We start from the raw sequence: 17,297 nt of genomic DNA on the forward strand, positions 1-17,297 counted from the left end.
TTTAGTGCCCCGGATTTCGACCAGAATGCCGGGGACGATGAGATGACCCGCTCATCCGGGGGACGGAACCTGCCGTGTGCGGGCACGGAGGTCTTCAATTGCGTAGCCGTCGTGCCTAAATAAGCTTCTACGCCTGAGCTAGACTATGCGACAGCCGACTCCCGCGGAGAAGTAAATCACGTCGCACAGTTCGGAGGGATGAGAGGATACATTAGTTTGCGCCCTTTGAGTGCATTACATTTTCACGAAGCTCGTGTGTGCTACAGGTGTTCGGTGCTAGTCACGATCAAACCCGTCCTTCTCGCGATAACGGTCCTGCTCATCTCGCGGTCCACGCCTATCACCAAACCGGCGGCGCGGGGCTCCACGGCTGTTGGCACCACCGCCACGACCGCGCGCCCCTCGGCCGAACAGAGAGGGCGCTGCAGGATCTCCTTGGGGAAATCCTCGGTCCGAGGTGGGTCTCGGGTTCGGTTGCTCGTGCACGACTGCGGGCGGTGCGTTCCAGCCAGGCACGGAGGGGAAAGGGCAGAGATGGGTGAGATGCGAGGCGCTGTGGCAGCCCACGCACCGGGTCAGGCGTCGCGGAGTGGCCGTTGAGTTGAAGAGGCTCTGGAAACGTATACTGAGCATCTCGTCGCGCCATTGACGCCAGAGGGACATGGACGCGGTGGGTGAGTCGCAGAAGACAGCCGCCACAAGGTTTCCATTGTCGAGTGTCGACACCTGCACCTCGAGTGAAGAGAGAATGATCCCCGCTGCTTCTTCCGGCGACAGATTGGCGAATGCTGGATTGCCTCGGACGAGACGGATGATTGCCGGCAGGATCTGGGGGCCATTGAAGGTCTCCCAAACCGTGTGGATGATATCTCCATCCTCGTCGTGTGCGAACCCTCCAAGGGTGAAGAGGTACGACGGAATCTGCGGAGCACGCGCGTTCGTGAAGACAGTTCCTATCGGTGTTGAGAGGACACGTCGCTCGATAAGCTGTTGTGCGCCACTCTCTGTCAGGCGGACCACTGCCCAGGCGGAGGGCTCGCCACGTCGAGAGCCGTCGGCATTCCAGGCAGGCTCCGGAGGTATGATCTTGAAGGCCGTCTCGTGGGTGGCCTCGCGGATGATGGTCGTGAGGGTCTCCGTCATCTTCCGGACTTGATGCGGGGCGGGGTAGCGAATGTTGAAGAACTCAACTAGCACAGTACGCGCCGCTTCTTCTTCCCAGAGCTTTCGGAGGCGCTCCGGACACATGCCTGCGATGAGCTCTTCAGGGTCGTTGCGATGGATTGTCTCCCACCCTTCCTCTGGCCTCGGTGTGAAGCTGAGGGGCTGCGGGGCGTAGGGCTCCGTCGTCGCGAGGCGAGCGATGTAGGTCCGGCCATGGTTCGGAGGGACGTTGCCAGCCGGTTCCGCGTAGTCTAGTGACGATGGGACGATCTCCGCGGCGCCGGGTTGGCCGCTCTGCCGAGTTGGGCTGCGTAGCCATGGCGGCTCGTCGTACTCGGCGGTGTGCCGGCTACTTCCAGGGACGGCGGGGTAGGGAGTTGGTGGACGGTGGGCATAGGATCGTTGTCTCCCGTTCGACTCAGCTGCGTGAGGCATGCCCCACGAGAGTGGTACGTTGCTGGAAGGCGCGGGGGGTGGATGGCTGCTCCGTGATTCCCAGGCCGTGTTAGGAGGTTTGCGGGCTAACAGATCGCCCGGACGCGCCGAGTAGTAGGCCCGTACGGGGGGCGCGGCGTGGGTGTGGTTGGATGAGCTCGTCGCGGACTGCTGTGTGTTTGTCACGTCACGGAGCACAGTCGGGTAGAGCTCGGGCATTTGGCGTGGCCTTCGCTCTCCTCGAGTCTCGGGGAGTGCAGCGTTCGTCGGACCACTCGTTGGCGTCCAGTGTGGCAACCGAGAACTCGGTTGCTGAGCTGTAGCGGCCTCCGGTCGGCCGGTCGGCTGGGCAGAGGGAAAGTTGTCGTTGTTGTCCTCGTCGTCAGAGATAGGGACAAGGTCAGGCAGCTCTGAGTCACCAAAGCTCGTGTTCTGCTGGCGCCCGGCGAGCAGGCCTTCCGCATATGCACGTTGCACGGAGTCATCGCCTGGGTGCGGCGGACTCGTGTTATTCTGGTTTCGTATGCGTCAGTATTACTCGTTACGAGTTGAAGTGGTAATCCATACATTGGCAGGGGTGGTCATCCACGGCAAGAAGGCGGGCTCCTCAAAAATGGGGCGCGTCCGCTCGAGATCCTTCGAGACAGGAGTGAAGTCGTCTTGCGCATAGAAGGGAGGTGGGAAACGGCGGACTCGCTTCGGCTCTCGGGTGGGGAGCTCGTCGTTTCCCCTTTGAGCGGTGGAGGTGTGCGGTGGTTGGGCAGGAGTCCACGCCGTTTGCGGCCATCCTCCAAAAGTCTGTTCGACATGTCGTGTGACATTGAAGGGCGATGCTCCATCGTGCTGCGCCAAACCGCGGTCCGCTGGGATTGGGGACGGAGGTGCTCGTTTGGCAGGGGTGGTCGTGGGGCTAGGCGGACCCGCAGGCCCTCTTGCTTTACCCTTGTCTCGACGAGGTCCTGGCGCGGGAGGCGCTGTTCTCGTGGAGGGTGGTTTTGTGGTCGGGATAGAGCTCGGCAGCAGAGGCAGGGGGGGAAAGTCGTCGAGCAACTTGGCGCCGACATCTCCAGTGGTTACGAGTGTGGGCGTTGCGGCTTCGGCGACTATGGCCGAAAGCTCAACAGCGGACGCTTGGTGCGTGCGTGCCGTTGTCTTTGCCTTGGCCCCGAGGGCGTGAGCAAAGATTTGAGGTCGGGTGTCCTACAAGACATTAGTCGCTGTGTTCATAGTCCGGAGGCGCGACGACGTACAGTGGACATTGCCTCTACACAGCCCTGAGACCGCCCGGGCTTTGTGAGCTCATGGCTGTCGACCGACACGGCGGCGAGGCTCCCAGCGGCAGGAACGGCCAGCGAGGTGCTTCTCGGTGTCGGGGGAATTTCTCCCCCGCCCTGGCGTTGGCTGAGGTGGGACACATCGGCGAGGGACGGGCTGAGCGGGGACTCCGCGACAGCGACGGGTGGGCTGGGAGGCGACGCGCTTGCGAGGCATGGGCTGGGCGGGGACGCGACAGCTTGCGCATAGGTTCGGGTGAGGGAGATTGGCGTCGATGGGCGGGTCTCTAGACTTTCGAGCTCAGGCGATGTAGCCTGGGCGGCGGCTGTAGCAGGCGGTAGGGGTGATCCTTCCAGGCCTTCATTGGCTACATTGCGTGCCTTTGATTGGCGTGTCGACTTGTTGCGTGGGGGCATGGTTTTGCGAGGAAGGTGTATGCAGCGAGGTGGTGGGTGTCGTCAGGTAGGGGAGGGGGAGCGAAGGGGTGCGCTGTCTCTCTTCCCTCTCTTTTTCACGGCGGTGACTCTGTACCGGCGCCGGTAACTCCGTGGGTCCCACAGATTATCCTTTGCGCTGGGGCAGGGCGTCCATCCGTAGGCAGGACGTGTCTGGACATCTGAAATGTCAATTCGCAGCTCGCGATTGGTCCGAGTACTCACTTGGTACTGGTGTGAGCCCGGTGTGTCCCGCGTCTGGCGTCTCGCTCCAATCTCGTGCGGACTTCTGCCCGCTCGACCAAGCCGCGGAATTGCGCTTCAGTCGTCTGCATCCACAAGGAGTGCGCTGTATGCGTAGCGAGGGTGACTGCGTATCGTGGTTGTGGTCGTTCATTCGTGTCTTCGTGTCTTGACGTCTGCCGTGTTCCACTCCTAGAGGGCCAGGCGGTGACGTTTGCAGCCACTACGAAAACGGACACCTTTGGCGAATCCTGAGATTTCAGCGGCAATGCCAGGCATATAATTGGTACGGAGCGTACCTTGGTACCTGCGCTGCGTCCCGGAGTGGTCCGGCACTCATTGGCTGAGCTCAATCGGCGGGCAAGAGCCTTTACGCGGGGGTTGGGGAGAGTGCGAGGGGACGGCCTTTCAGGCTCAGGTGTGCTTACCCGGGCTCCCCTCCTCGCGGGAGACGAGTATGTACTACTCCATCCTGCTTCGTGGTTGTCCCGTATTTGAGCGGCATTACTTGCATGTGTTGTACACTTGGTTCCGAGTTCTTTACGCTACTGCGTTTCCTTCGGCGGAGCAAGCGTTGTGATTTGTTTGCAGCTGTTGGAGAGCCATGTGCGTTAGGCACGGCGGGGACTGGTGGGGGGGGGAGAGTTCATCCGCAAGTGTGTCCGCTGTGCTGGCTCATATGGGCGTCTGTTTCGCGGTGCGCGGGGCCGATACGCCGAGTAGTCTCTTTGCCGGCCCACCCGGGGCACTAGCGGGCTGCTACGGATGTCACCTCTTTTCTTATGAAAAGGTCCTACGGAAGGCTATGATATACGAGTCCATAGCGCCCCTTTAAAGGTGTTCTGCGCGATGAAGCACGGTTGAGACCGCTGAGTCGGCGAACTTAAGTCTACTTCTGAGCACTGGCAGGTACGGGCTTCGGGCTCGGTAGCGTCGGCTCTGGATCAGTCTGCAGCCTCGGCGAGTCTTTGTGTGTATGTATTTGTTCCGGGCGTCAGAAGGGCGCCCGAGAAAACTTCGTGCTGGGCACGGCTCCCTCGAGGGGATAGGGCACAAGGCCGACGTCTGAGACGTTCAAGGAAGTGCATGTAGCATCGTTCGTTTGGTGTATCGCGCGGCGCTGGACGGCTGCGCTGTATCGTGTGCTCGTCGGATAGAGAGTCCGGTCAGGAGTAGTCTTAGCGCTTTGGCGTTGTCGGGGACACAGATTTTGTCGGATATCATACTTCAGACGCAGGACGCGTGTCGGCCGTCATATAATAGCCTCGTGATGTCCTGCCGACACTTCTACGGATCGTAGGGCTTTTGTCGTCGTAGATTATGTGCCCCACGGTCAGGTTGCTCCAGAACTTGACCGTGGGAAAACCCGACCGAGATGGTGGTTAGAGTGAAAGGAGCTCCCGCTCCTCCATCTCTTTAGTGTCCGCTGTGCGACTACTTCAATGCTTGATCTTCGGGAGATACACGCCAGGGACATAAACAATGCATGTCCAGATATTTGAGTATGTGTCACTCTATTTTGCATCGGTATGCCCACAATTTCACCTTTGTCTCTTATCATATTGACTTCGGGAGGACGAAAGCCCTCCCTCCTACGATCGCTGCCCATCAGCAGAGTCTCAGCACTCTCTTGGAAACATAGCGAGTATTTGACAGCTCTAACGCTGGATATTTGGCGCGTATTGTAGAGGATATGTCATATGTCGAAAACGTACGTGCATTCGTTACACTGCTTTCTCCGGAGGTGCGTACGCCGACGAGGTTGGAGGCCATCATTTGGTCTTCTGTGGGCCATGCGTACTCAATATGTTACCCGTGCTCCATGGTCTCGATTATATCCATATGTCGTGCCTGTGGAGCCCAATGCGCGAGGAGGTGACTATTCATTTACTACGCACGAAACAACCCCGTGGCGAGTTTTGCTCTTATCCGCGGCTGACTTCAATTGGTCACAGATATCCAAATCTACTTTGGACGCCTTCAGTCTCAGTCGCGCGTAATTTTCGGCGAGTACGAGTACGTATACGCTCTTCGTCTCAAGGTCCAAAGCGCTGACGGAAAATCAAACCGCTAGTGGTCCCAAACCTCCACATCGTAGGCCAACGGAGCTCTCTGTTACTCCTTGCGGTGGTGTTTGTCTCGTGCGGAGGATTCCCAGACCGGACGCCGCTGGTATCGCACTCCCCTTTTGCGGCTCTATGGCGGCCCCGTGTCGACGTCAACTTGGCTTTCAACATATGGAGCTAGGGACGGACGTCTCTCGTACGTGCGGTTGGTCGTGTATGTTCGGCGGCCTACGCGGCAGCTTTCTCCATCTCCATCGCTTGATATCTCATGGCGCTGTGCGGTGGATCGTTGAACCCGGCGTTGACCTTCTCGTCTCTTCTCGACATGGCGTGCACCTATCCCTAGCTCCTCGCTTTGTTGATAATTCGATGCCCAAGCCGCACGTGTAATACAGGTCCGCGTATACGTCCCCCCGTCTATCATCTCTGCGACGACCGTTACAACCCGCGCGTTCAGGCGCTCGTCAAGTTTGGTCTTTGGCGCGATCTGCAGGTCCGCATTGCCGGCGTCCATCACGACCACACTGGAATACCTCTCCACCTCGATCATGCATCGCCTTTACGTAGTCATCGCGAACCTCCTGGCCATCTCGTTCGGACTCGTCGAAGCAGCGATTACCGCCCCTACCAGAGATGCCGCGTCTCTGCCTCCATCCATACCGCGTCTATCCAGGGTCCTCTGCGACTCGGCCGTAGACGAGGGCTTCCTTGTCAGAGTCTGTCAGCACGAACACGCACCCGGCGGTCGAGCCCATCTGTCAACTGCGGTACTCATCTCCATCTTCGCCGAAATCTGCTTCTTGTCCGCATTGCCGCCGTGCACCCCGCTTGTCATTTTCGAGGTCGAGCCGGCGTTCCGTGAGCGCTCGCTGTAACCAAGAACACTACGGCGCCGTCGTTGCCCAGTGCTCCCAACATACCACGATGATGCACGAACGATGACCCAGACGCTGGCGTGCCCAGAAGGAGCGCTCACGACGCCCGTGGTGGCCCAATGGCAATGATACACGCCCCTCGTAGCGTGCGCCCGACGCGTGCGGCCAGACGACAAGCTATGGTGATTCAGAGCTCGAACGCGCCTCGCTCTGCATCCTGTCGAAGAGATTGGCAGCACGGTGAACCGACTGCGGGTGCTGGATGCGCTCGACTGCGATGGCGGCAACGACCTCCAGGGATTCATCAGGATCATCCGGCACGTCTGCATCTCCTACATGTAGATCCGTTGAGCAGAATTAAAGATTCTACACCTCGGTGTTCTGGGTGGTAAATATCCAGTGGGTGAGCATTATTTAATACACAATTTGTAGCGACGAGGTACAATTCGATGAAGACAACTCAGGGCTCTGTAGCGTGAATCCTCCTGTCCTTCGGAACTTTGCACGCACATCCTGTGCGGGATAACCCTGGCATAGCAGAAACGGACTCGCGACGAGAATCTTGCATGAGATGAACCACTCGTCAGTTATGCGTCGAGATTGGTATTTTTATCATACACAATGAGGTCTGGAGCAGCGAGATCACCCCGCCGCCGCTGATTGCTTGTACAATCCAGCCCACCCCTCGATCGCCACTGTCAGCCTCCGACGTATATGCCTTGCCGCATACTCTGGCGAAGAAAATTGGGTAAATGTACACCTGAGGTTCACCTTGTCAGCGTGATGCGGTCATTATATACGAGTAAACATACCAATCAGATGCGGAAGAACCGTCAGACAATGCTACTTTTACCCCTCAAGCGACCCTTGTACTCCAACCGTCCACATGCACTTCCATAATTCGAGGCAGTCTCATCCACAGCTTCAGCCGCTCCTCCATATCACGCCTCTCCAGCAGCTCGCGGCAGCTCGCGCAGCACCGCGCCCGAGTCGGGCCCGCACCATCCTCATACCTCTCCGGCCACGGCGTGAACACATCCAAGCGCGAGAAGTACTCCATGTTGGCCGCCACATCGAGCAGCATCTCCTGCAGCGCCTGCTCGCACTCCAAGGGAGTGGCACACGCGTCCGCGCCGCGCACGACGGGCCTGAATATCTGCGCGGCGAACGCGACCGTGCCCCGCGCGCGCGGCGAAGCAGCGCCCGATGTCCGCGAGCGTGAGTGTCTCTTGCGTGCCGTCCTCGCGCGTGTACCCGCACACGATGTCGCTGTCGAGCGCGCAGCAGATGAGGAGCGCGGTGGGGAGCAGCGAGGGCTCGTTGATGAGGCGGGCGAGGTTGACGATGCCGATTGCGTGCCGTTTCTGGATTGGGCAATTAGAGTCGTAGAACTTGCCTGCGGACCAGGTGCGGAGGTCGTCGGTGAAGCAGCGTTTTAGGTATTGCACGCCTTGCGCGACGAGCGCCTGCATTTGGTACTTGTGGCCGAGGCGGATGAGGGCAGAGACCGCGTCGAAGGAGGGGTTCTGTTGACTCTCGGTCAATGGCATGAACCTGCATGGTGTACTGTCTGGATTAGTGTTACGCTTAGCAATGAGAAGGGTGAATGAAGTCACTTCGGATTGATTCCAGGTAGGTACGTTCGTAGAATGTGCCTGAGGTCCTCCGGCGAGTCGCTCAAGTGGACGACCAGACACGCATCGACGACGGCCGAGCTTTCCACGGGAGCGGCAGAGATAGGTCGAGAGAGCGAGAACATGTCGCGAAAAACGGATGAGTGGTGGGCTAGAACCCCTTTGAATACGCGGAACTCGTAGTCTTGTGCCACAAGGATGACGTTTCCGTCCTCGAACCAAAACTCTAGGTCTTTGGTTCTCGCAGCGCTAGCAGCGGACGCTACGCTGTCGTTTTGAGCATCGGATTCTGTCCTTCTAGGACTCTGGGTAGCCGTAGAGCTACGCGACATGGAAATACAGCGCGTCACTACGCAGCTCAGAGGTGTATCAAGGAGAGTGGATGTTGTCAGCTGGCAGAACCGACTGATTCAGCTGTGTTGTTAGTTGTAGTGTATATATTGGCGCAGATTCTTGTTTTGAAACTTACTATTCTGCGCTATTCCGAGCTTATATTGGCTGCCTTTCTTCCTTGGAGAGATATTGCAGGATACGGCGGCTCAGGCTCAGGCAGCTCTGCTGCGAGCTTACGCCAGCGCTGCAAATGTCATCGCGTGCAGTCACGAGCACGTGATACCCTGTCACAGTCCGTGCGCGGTGCTGGCCTGCCGCGGAGGTCCTTGAATCAGGCTGCGTCTAGGACCGATACCCTAGCTTTAAGCCTTGGTACACTTGTTTCCTGCATCCGCATGTTTATTGTAACAATATGGAACCGGTAAGGCTAGCGGTATCATTCACCATATACATCGTAGTTGCACTCGAACTAATTACGATCATCTGACAGACACGATGTCTAGTACGCGCGTTACACGAACGCGGGCATAAACGTCTTCGGTTCCTGACGTTCTCAAAAAGCAAGCCTGGGATCGTCGATATATTACATTGCAAAGACGCGCGACGAAGAACCATGGCACAGTGACGGCAACCTTACCCTCATCGCATGCGACGAGATGCACAAGGGCACTTGGATAAAAATATATTCGACACTAGCTATTTTACCGTTCGTACAGGACCCATCCCAGAATTGAATCAGTACAGATTGGTCGCGTGTTGTCGGGATACACTCTTCGAGTTCAACTTGGCGTACGCTCCTCGGCCGCTCCAGGAAGAGACATAGTAGCTGGATACCTTCATTCATCGCCCAGCTGTACATAACCGCGGCAGTGAAGCTTGAAGTGTGGTCGCAGAGTGGTTCCGCACGAGCCCCGTATGGCCGAAAGACCCATATCTATCAGCCAAAGCGCCGGATGTAACGAATGTCAGGGCACAACGATACAACATGCATCACGGATGCCACAATCGACGCTCACACAGGGAAAAATTACACACACACATTCACGCACAAATGCGTGCAGCATCGCCTACTTCTCGAGCTCGTTTGCACAGTACGGCATCAGTGCCACTGGGCGACAACTTCTTGTATGGCACCTTCAAGATCGCCTCCCTCATGCAACTCTATCACTCGAAAGCGCGATGCCACCTTAGATATGTGCACCATGACCAATCGAGGACATAAGCACGTGTCCTTCGACCTCATCCTCCGCCCCGCTGCATCGCCTGTTCCCGTGAGCTCCCGGAGGCCTAGGACGACACCTCATCCACGATGAATGGGTAACCGCATACCGGTAGGCCTCACCATATCTACCCGGTAAGTGTATCACTCTGTGGTTATCTTTTACGAAGACAACATACACACACTGACCACAGGATGTGCTTCGCATGATTGTGTGCGGTATTTCCCTAACTATCCATGCCACGTCTCCCTGCGTTGCCGCAGGGGCAGATCTACGTTGCAGCCTTCGACTCGTTACGGAACCCAATCACGACATCGCCCGCAGGCTATCCCTGGACATACCATGGTTGCACTGCACTTCGCCGCTTCGCCACCTCGCCCCCGCGTCGCGCACTCAGCTTGGTCATGAACGTTCTCGCTTTCTCGTTTTGCGCTCATCGGACGGGCGATCGACACTCCCCATCAGGTACGTCGCATATCGATACTCATCACGTTCGTCCTGTATGCTAATGCAGCCCGATTGTAGATCAGGACAATCCTTTTTAAACCGGACATCCCGCACATACGCGCGTTTTGGTCTCTATGAGCGCCCATGCGCCCGTTTTCGCCGAGCTAGGAGCAGCGTAGACTCCTTGTGCCAAGGCATCCCGCTCTACTCCCCGCGGTCGCACTCCATGCCGCGCACGTCGCAAGCGAGCGGCATACCACACGCTCAGTACGGCTGAGGAAGGTTAGAGCGAGCATACTGCCTGGCGCTGCTATCGTTCCCGATGCTGCTCTCCGCACCAGCTCGACTGCGACATCTTCTCCACGCTCTACGTTCAAGGCTGCGCTCACGTAGGTCCCCACCAGGCGCCACGCCTACTACAACCCATCTCCAAGTGTTGTAGGCCCGATTCCGACGCGTCTGCGTCAACCATATGCATCACTCCAGCCGCGTCATTTCGGTCGACCCCGACGCGTCCGACGCTTCCACCTCCGGTGAATTCACACCCTTCCTAGCGCCGGATCTGCCTAAGCTGAACAGTGGCATACGGCTCGCAACGAACCTCTGCGCGCGCACTCAGCGCGAATATTTCGCCTCTCCGTCGGACGAGGCCTGCGATGTCCAAACCGTTCCGAGTATCACAAGCTTCCTCTTGCATGCCCACCTCGAACGCGCCTGATCGACGCACCTCGCGCTTTGGCCGCAGCCGCCGTCTCGTCGCATACGGGCCCCCTGTTCTCGCGAACTGATCCGACCTTGAGCGTCTCGAGCAGACGACCTCACGGATATGATAATCTCAGAAAAGGCGACCTCGCGGTCTTCCCAATGCTCCTGGTGTTCTGCTCTCAGGACTGCTCGCAGTGCAAATCTCTCGCGCACGAGGTCCAAACGTCGAGATCAGTTTGTTCAATGATCACGCAGTCTACCATCTGTTGCAGAAGGGTGTGCGTCTCACAGCGCTGCGCGTCAGCAATGAACGCTGAACCGCAGGGCACTCGCTTCGGAGGTTCATCGTGCCCGGCGCCGACGTCGGCCGTATCAACATCGACGTGCTCGTTCAGCGAGATCTTGGAGGCCGTTACCACCCTACGCCGATGTGCGGGATGAGGTCAAGGTGCAGTGTTGCGGGTGTGCGACACGTCGGTGGTTCCGGAGACTGAGACGACGAACATGATGGTACCGGCGGTGGTCGTTGCGGAGAAGCGCGCGGAGCCGACATGGACGATGGCGAGACTGTGCGAGGGACGCGGTGCGAGTGCTTAGGGGAACATTGATTTTATGCTCTATCGCGCCATCTCCCAATGTACCGTATGGCTCATTGTCGGCAATGCGAGTCAGTGTGGAACTTCCGGGCACGGTAGTAGACGTATTTCGGTGTTGTACACAGTTAAAGTACCCAGACGGCTGATAGCAAGTGAGACCCGAGCTCTACGGAGAAACCACAGGTTCTCCTCATGCACCGTGTCGAAGCTCTGACTTCTGAGCTCGCCGTCGTCAATGCACGACACACGCTACGCCTGAGAAGCGTAGAAACAATAAAATTTGGCCATCGAGCTCAGTACGGTGGTATTCTTTCTCTACAACATTCATATCTGCTTCCATCATATCTTCTCGGATTGGGTGGCGTGACAATGGGATGATCTCGCGACCGCCACATAACGCAGACATGCTGCAGTCAAACACCGACTTATGGGCAGTCGGCATGATACGGCGGGCGTCATCTCACTCAAACGTCCCTTGGCTGCGCCGCCGGTGGATATGCGTACATATGGGTGTAGCCATGAGTCTGGCGCATCTGAGAGCTGAAGGAATTTTTTAACGAAACATCTGTCCCACAAGGTTACTCGCATCTCGTCGAGGTCATATCGGCACTGCGGATGGCGACCATACAACAATCTCGTCGGTGGGCGTGCTCCTAACACGATTTTGGTCGCTGTGAGGTGGTTATCAATGATGATATCTCGGGGTCTTCAAGTTGCGGATACGAACCCTCCTGTTAGTATCCTCATGCACCAGTCCGGAATTTTGCACGTACCTCACCCGCCTGATGAATCCGACTTCTAGCAACGATCCCGGGGCGCGAACACGCAACATGATGAAAGATACTCAGGGACTGATGTGCGTACCAGATATAAAGAGTTTCCCTGAGCTATAAAAACTGAGGCAGCCACACGATTCGTCTTTCGTTCCTTGCACTCACTCCGTCCGACTTGTCCTGCACACGCGCCGCCGCCGTGGAGACATGTCTTCGTCCGACTCTTCCAGCATTGCAGAGGTTGTTTTTATATCTCAGAGCGTGTAAGTCTACATGATTCAGATTCTTCGGGTTATGTGACAGATTATTTGTGCAGGAGAACGAACTACACCATCGACATGTTGATTGCGAGTACGCTCGGTTTCTTAGCCTCTCACCACATCTGTGTGATACTTATTTATCATTCATATAGCGCTGCTTGTGTATGACGCGCTTCTCTGCGTAGACATGGAAGTCCGATACGTCTGGCGGGCACCCAAGGCTTCGCGCAAGCTCTCGCGGTTACTGTACATATACAACAGGTACATGTCCATACTATGGAACCTTCTCTCACTTGGGACTATTGGCGCAATTTCGGACACCGTGAGTACTACTTCGCGAGAGATACCTAAATGACACACTTTGAACTGGACATACACCCTCCAGAGGTGAGCACTTGTCTGTGCAGGTACACATCCTGGGCACTCCTGAAACCGTTCCGCCGAGCAGATGTACTGCACTCAATTGGCTCGACATCATCTTAAACAATCTGACCATGCTCGGGCCTGCAGGTAAATGTAATCACTGAACATGGATCTGCAGGTCGAAGGTTAGCTCACATTATATGCGCTACTAAAGCCTTCACCACCCTGAGAGTCTATGCGCTCTCCGGGAGGAACAAGATGTTGACCGGTGCTGTACTGCTGTTGAGCATGGGCCCGTTCCTCGTCAATATGGTATGCTGTCCCATTACTACATACATCCACATTTTGCTGAATTATACTATTATCATAGAGCACAGTGTACCAGCTTGTACCAAGCAATCTACCACCGCCGTACGGCTGTATATCTGCATTTACCACAAGTACAACAACTTTCATAGCGTAAATTATCACCTTTGCTGCTTGATTTTCGCTAATGTAAATTTTGTAGGAGTAAGTCTCGAGATGCCGCTCAGATACAATACACACTCATTGATTCGTACAAACAGCGGTCATAATATCGAGAACTTGCTTGATCCTCGCAGACACTGTGGCTCTGATCGTCACCTGGTGGCGCACCTGTACTGCCCGCCAGACTTCCACACATATTTTGCGGCGGTCCTCTCTGGAACAAGTCTTGTGGGAGAACGGTGACTGGACCATTCTTCGGAGTCCTCACAGTTTGTGTACTGATAAATCTACCTCACAGGAAATATTTACTTCTGGTAGGGTGCCTTTCATCCTAGCCTGCCACTTGTGATCAAGCTAACACTTTATACAGCATACTGGTAGCCCTGAACATAGCAGACATGGTCATTGTCGTATTATTGGTGCGTTTTCGCTCACATGTCAGTGATTGTTGAAACATTGAATTGTGCGGTATTTATCCGACAGTTAAACCAATCAGATGTGGCCAATGCATTTAACTATGTTGACTTCTTCATTGACCCGTAAGGCCTTCTCCTAGTGACTGTCTCTGCCGCATGCCATCGAGCTAACCTATCCCTCTGCAGCATCAGCTCAATCTTGAACTCCCGCTTTCTGCTCGCCCTCTACGAGACAAATGCCCGCCTTGAAAGAGGAGGATCCTCTGTTTCGTCATTTTCGACACTCGATTTCGGCGAAGCCGATCCGAGAGCGGCGGGGTCTCCGGAGCTCCCGGAATTCCTCCACTCTCTCGCCAGTCCCATCCATTCCTTCCCCGACCATGATCCGGAGCTGTTTGACCCGGAGCCGGCAACGGTACAGCAAGATCCAGGGCACGAGGGGGAGGTGGGCACGGAATCTAAACTTGAAGTGGGGGCACAGGCGAAGAAACCGGGAGATGTAGAGGAGGCCACTGGTGAGGTTGAAGGGCCGGCGCGAGTGTGATCATGGCGCTCTCCTTTTTCAATGTTGTTTCGCTCCAGTTCGAAAGACTACTTTGGATTCATTCTTTTTTTTACTGTTCTATGTATCTACAGACCCTCTCTCTGGATCCGGCTGGCCGTGTCTTCGCATAGATGTACTCCAGAATTGTATATATGGCTGTAGCACGCTGAGCGTGCGTGCGTCGCTCATGAAAGCCCCTTCATGGACCCTCTTCGAGTGTGGTTTCTTCGGAGATTCCAGATCATCTCCGCTAAGATAACGTATGTGCAAACCTATGTACATCTATTGTCCAATGGTACATGGACGATTGTGAACCGCGGACAGAACAAATGCACCATCTCACGCGGGCTTTTATATGGCTGAAGATAACATATCTGTCGGCCGAAGTCTGGAGCGGAGCACACAATGAAATAACACGCAATACACATCACCGAAACACAAGATAACACATTCAATGATCTCAGAACACAAATTTACATATACATACATACACGCACGCACACTGCACACAGCCTTACCTCCGTCTCGAGCTCGTTTGCACAGTACAACCTAGTATACTACCAATAACGCACCGGAGGCCCTCCGTGATCTTCGTGATCATCCGCCCTCTCTGTGTGGGCATCTGTGTCCTCTCCCGCCTACATCTCGACGTATTCCTCGTCGCCCGTGCTCTTAACAGCAGAGACCGCGCCCTTCCCGCGTCCAGATGCATGCGTCCCCGCAGCCTTCCCCACCCCCGAGTCGGCGCCCCCGTTCTTCTTCTTGGGCTTGAACTCCGCCTGCATGCCAATCGAGCCCCAAGTCAGTGTTCCGCTCATGGAGGGGACAGGGAAGGAATGGGGCGCGTACGGAATATGTCTTGAAGAACTCGTGGGGCTCCTGGCCGAGGTGCCCGAAGAATGCGAGCATCGCGGTCGTCGCGGTGTAGTTCGTCTTGCCCGCGCACACGAGCACGTATTACTCGAACAGGTACTCGCGCTCAGCTGGAGATTCACGGGAGACGGTCGGGGTCAGCAATCGCGCGTTGGACTCGGAAACAGAAGGGGGGTGGGTAGGTGCGCCTTCGTCGACTTCTTCGTCCTGCGTGGAGCTGAGGATCTCCTTCGCGGTTGCTCTGCAGTAGGGTAGGTTTGGCATGAGAGATATGGAGAGAAGAGCAGACAGATGAGCAAGACGTACTCGTCGATGCTTTTGAACTCCACCTTTGTGCCGAGCACCTGATGAGCCGTTAGGGCAATCTTCTGCGCTCGAGGCGGTGAGCGGAGGGCCTGCGCAAATATCAGATTACGCCATAGAGCCGCAAGCAGATACTCACCGTCTGTGACAGTAAACTCAATCCGCACATCGTCCACGAGCCCATGCGGTCGCTCCAACGTAACCACATACGCAGAGATCTGCGTGAGGTCCCCGAACACGACAGGCACGAACTTGTGGTCCGCCCAGATTGGCGGCAGGAGCCTGCCATCGGCCTGCGTCTGCTCGGCGTAGAGCAGCATATCATCCGCGTAGAGCTCCGCACGGATGAGAAACAAGGAGTGACTTGTGTCTCCTGACGTGATGTCGCCTTTGGACTGCATGACGAGCGCCTCAAGGTCGATCAGCAGGGGCAGGCGCCAATAGGCGTCGCGCCCGGAAAGGGTTTGGACTTCAAGCATGAGTTTTGAACCTGAAAGAGTCGGAATAGGACATACCTTGCATATACATCACCTGGACGAGAGCATCCTGGTATCTGGGGTCGTACATGATGGTCTTCATGGTGTCGAGCTATAAGATGGACTTAGCCTGTTTCGAAAAAACAAGCGCAGGGAGCTTGTCGTACCTCCTCACATATGCGTCGTACGTCGTGAGGAGCACGACAATAAGGCGACCGGTTCGGCCCTCGCCGGCGGTGGTTAGGACCATGCGCGAGGACTTCAGCCTTGCGGGCACTGCGTCCTCGTCATTTCTGCTCTTGGTAGCAACAGCTGAGTCCTTCTCGCATCCAAACGCGCAAGTCGGCCCGTTTTTTATCGTTCCCGGCTTCTTCAGCTTGAACTGCGCATCGAGCTCGAGGTCCCTATTCAGTACATGGGAGGAAGGAGGTCGGTGCGGGCGTGTATGGAGTGGGTCTCGAAGAACTTGGCTGGGTCCTGCCGCGCCGCGGTGACCCAACAACGCGAGCATCGCAGGCGTCACAGGGTAGTGTGTCGTTTCCGCATGCAGTGGCGCGAGAACGTAGTGTTCTAGTAGTACTCGCGCTCGGTTATCTGAAAAGCGTAGCGTCGTCAGCGACTTCCCACGCAGCATAAGGGATCGGCGGACTCACCTTTGTCAAGGCCTTCGCCCTGCCGAGAGCGGAGTATCCTTTGGGAGGTCTCTCTGAAGCGGGATATGTCGGGTGTTTGCTGTACAAGATAGTGAGCGGGCAGGCGGAGGAACGGGGCGCACTGGTTGGTATTCTCCAACTCCGTCTATGTGCCGAGCGCCTGAGACGCTGTCTCCGTCTCACGGGGAGCAAAAGACCTGCACCGATATCAGATCTTTCCGCACGAGCGTATATGGCCGCTCAGAAGAGGACACTCACCAGTTGCTACGATGAACTGCCTCCGTACATCGCACACGAGCCCGTGTGGGCCCTCGCTGAGCCTAACACGGCGATCTGCGTGACGTTCCCGAACACGACCGGCGCGACCTTGTGGCCCGCGCTTATTGGCAGCGAGAACCTGCACATCTGCGCTTGTTGCTTAGGGTAAAGTAGCAGGCTCTCTGGGTAGAGCATCGAGCGGATCGTGCACCAGGGGTGGACGGTGTCGCCGGCGGAGATGTCGCTCGTGGGTGTATGGCGAGCACCTCGAGGTCGACGAAGGCGCGTGAGGTTGTTTGAGCTGCGGGTCGTGCGCGGGCGTAGTCAGTGCCCGCACTACAGAGGAGAACAAGGTCTTGACTGTGAGAACACAGGGAGACGACATACCTCGAGCGTGGGCGGAATGAGCAGACAGTCGTCGACCATATGCATCGCCTGGACGAGCGTATCCTCGTACTTGGGGTCATACACAGTGTGTTTCAT

At 56.5% G+C, this 17,297-nt stretch overlaps 5 protein-coding genes across 5 annotated transcripts; 1 reads left to right on the forward strand and 4 right to left on the reverse strand.

Moving 5' to 3' along the window:
- Positions 1-276: 276 nt before the first annotated feature.
- On the reverse strand, positions 277-3,290 carry TRAVEDRAFT_49819 (uncharacterized protein; the record flags this gene model as incomplete). Its single annotated transcript, XM_008042169.1, has 3 exons — positions 277-2,112; positions 2,167-2,799; positions 2,850-3,290. The coding sequence occupies 3 exons, from the start codon at positions 3,288-3,290 to the stop codon at positions 277-279; spliced, it is 2,910 nt and encodes a 969-aa protein (XP_008040360.1).
- A 4,386-nt stretch (positions 3,291-7,676) lies between these two features.
- Positions 7,677-8,365, reverse strand: TRAVEDRAFT_99074 (uncharacterized protein; the record flags this gene model as incomplete). Its single annotated transcript, XM_008042615.1, has 2 exons — positions 7,677-8,025; positions 8,109-8,365. Coding segments are annotated over 2 exons (606 nt in total), but the record flags the coding sequence as incomplete, so codon positions are not given.
- Positions 8,366-12,407: 4,042 nt separating this feature from the next.
- TRAVEDRAFT_49821 (uncharacterized protein) lies at positions 12,408-14,251 on the forward strand (the record flags this gene model as incomplete). Its single annotated transcript, XM_008042170.1, has 9 exons — positions 12,408-12,463; positions 12,517-12,551; positions 12,613-12,782; positions 12,868-12,970; positions 13,038-13,135; positions 13,194-13,234; positions 13,662-13,710; positions 13,775-13,830; positions 13,894-14,251. The coding sequence occupies 9 exons, from the start codon at positions 12,408-12,410 to the stop codon at positions 14,249-14,251; spliced, it is 966 nt and encodes a 321-aa protein (XP_008040361.1).
- Positions 14,252-14,889: 638 nt separating this feature from the next.
- Positions 14,890-15,160, reverse strand: TRAVEDRAFT_49822 (uncharacterized protein; the record flags this gene model as incomplete). Its single annotated transcript, XM_008042171.1, has 2 exons — positions 14,890-15,030; positions 15,101-15,160. The coding sequence occupies 2 exons, from the start codon at positions 15,158-15,160 to the stop codon at positions 14,890-14,892; spliced, it is 201 nt and encodes a 66-aa protein (XP_008040362.1).
- Positions 15,161-15,208: 48 nt separating this feature from the next.
- On the reverse strand, positions 15,209-17,297 carry TRAVEDRAFT_49823 (uncharacterized protein; the record flags this gene model as incomplete). The annotated part of the gene is made up of 6 exons (XM_008042172.1): positions 15,209-15,365; positions 15,431-15,896; positions 15,943-16,015; positions 16,079-16,497; positions 16,557-16,635; positions 17,202-17,297. The coding sequence occupies 6 exons, from the start codon at positions 17,295-17,297 to the stop codon at positions 15,209-15,211; spliced, it is 1,290 nt and encodes a 429-aa protein (XP_008040363.1).

This window comes from Trametes versicolor (assembly GCF_000271585.1).
Source record: "Trametes versicolor FP-101664 SS1 unplaced genomic scaffold TRAVEscaffold_8, whole genome shotgun sequence".
Classification (NCBI taxonomy): domain Eukaryota; kingdom Fungi; phylum Basidiomycota; class Agaricomycetes; order Polyporales; family Polyporaceae; genus Trametes; species Trametes versicolor.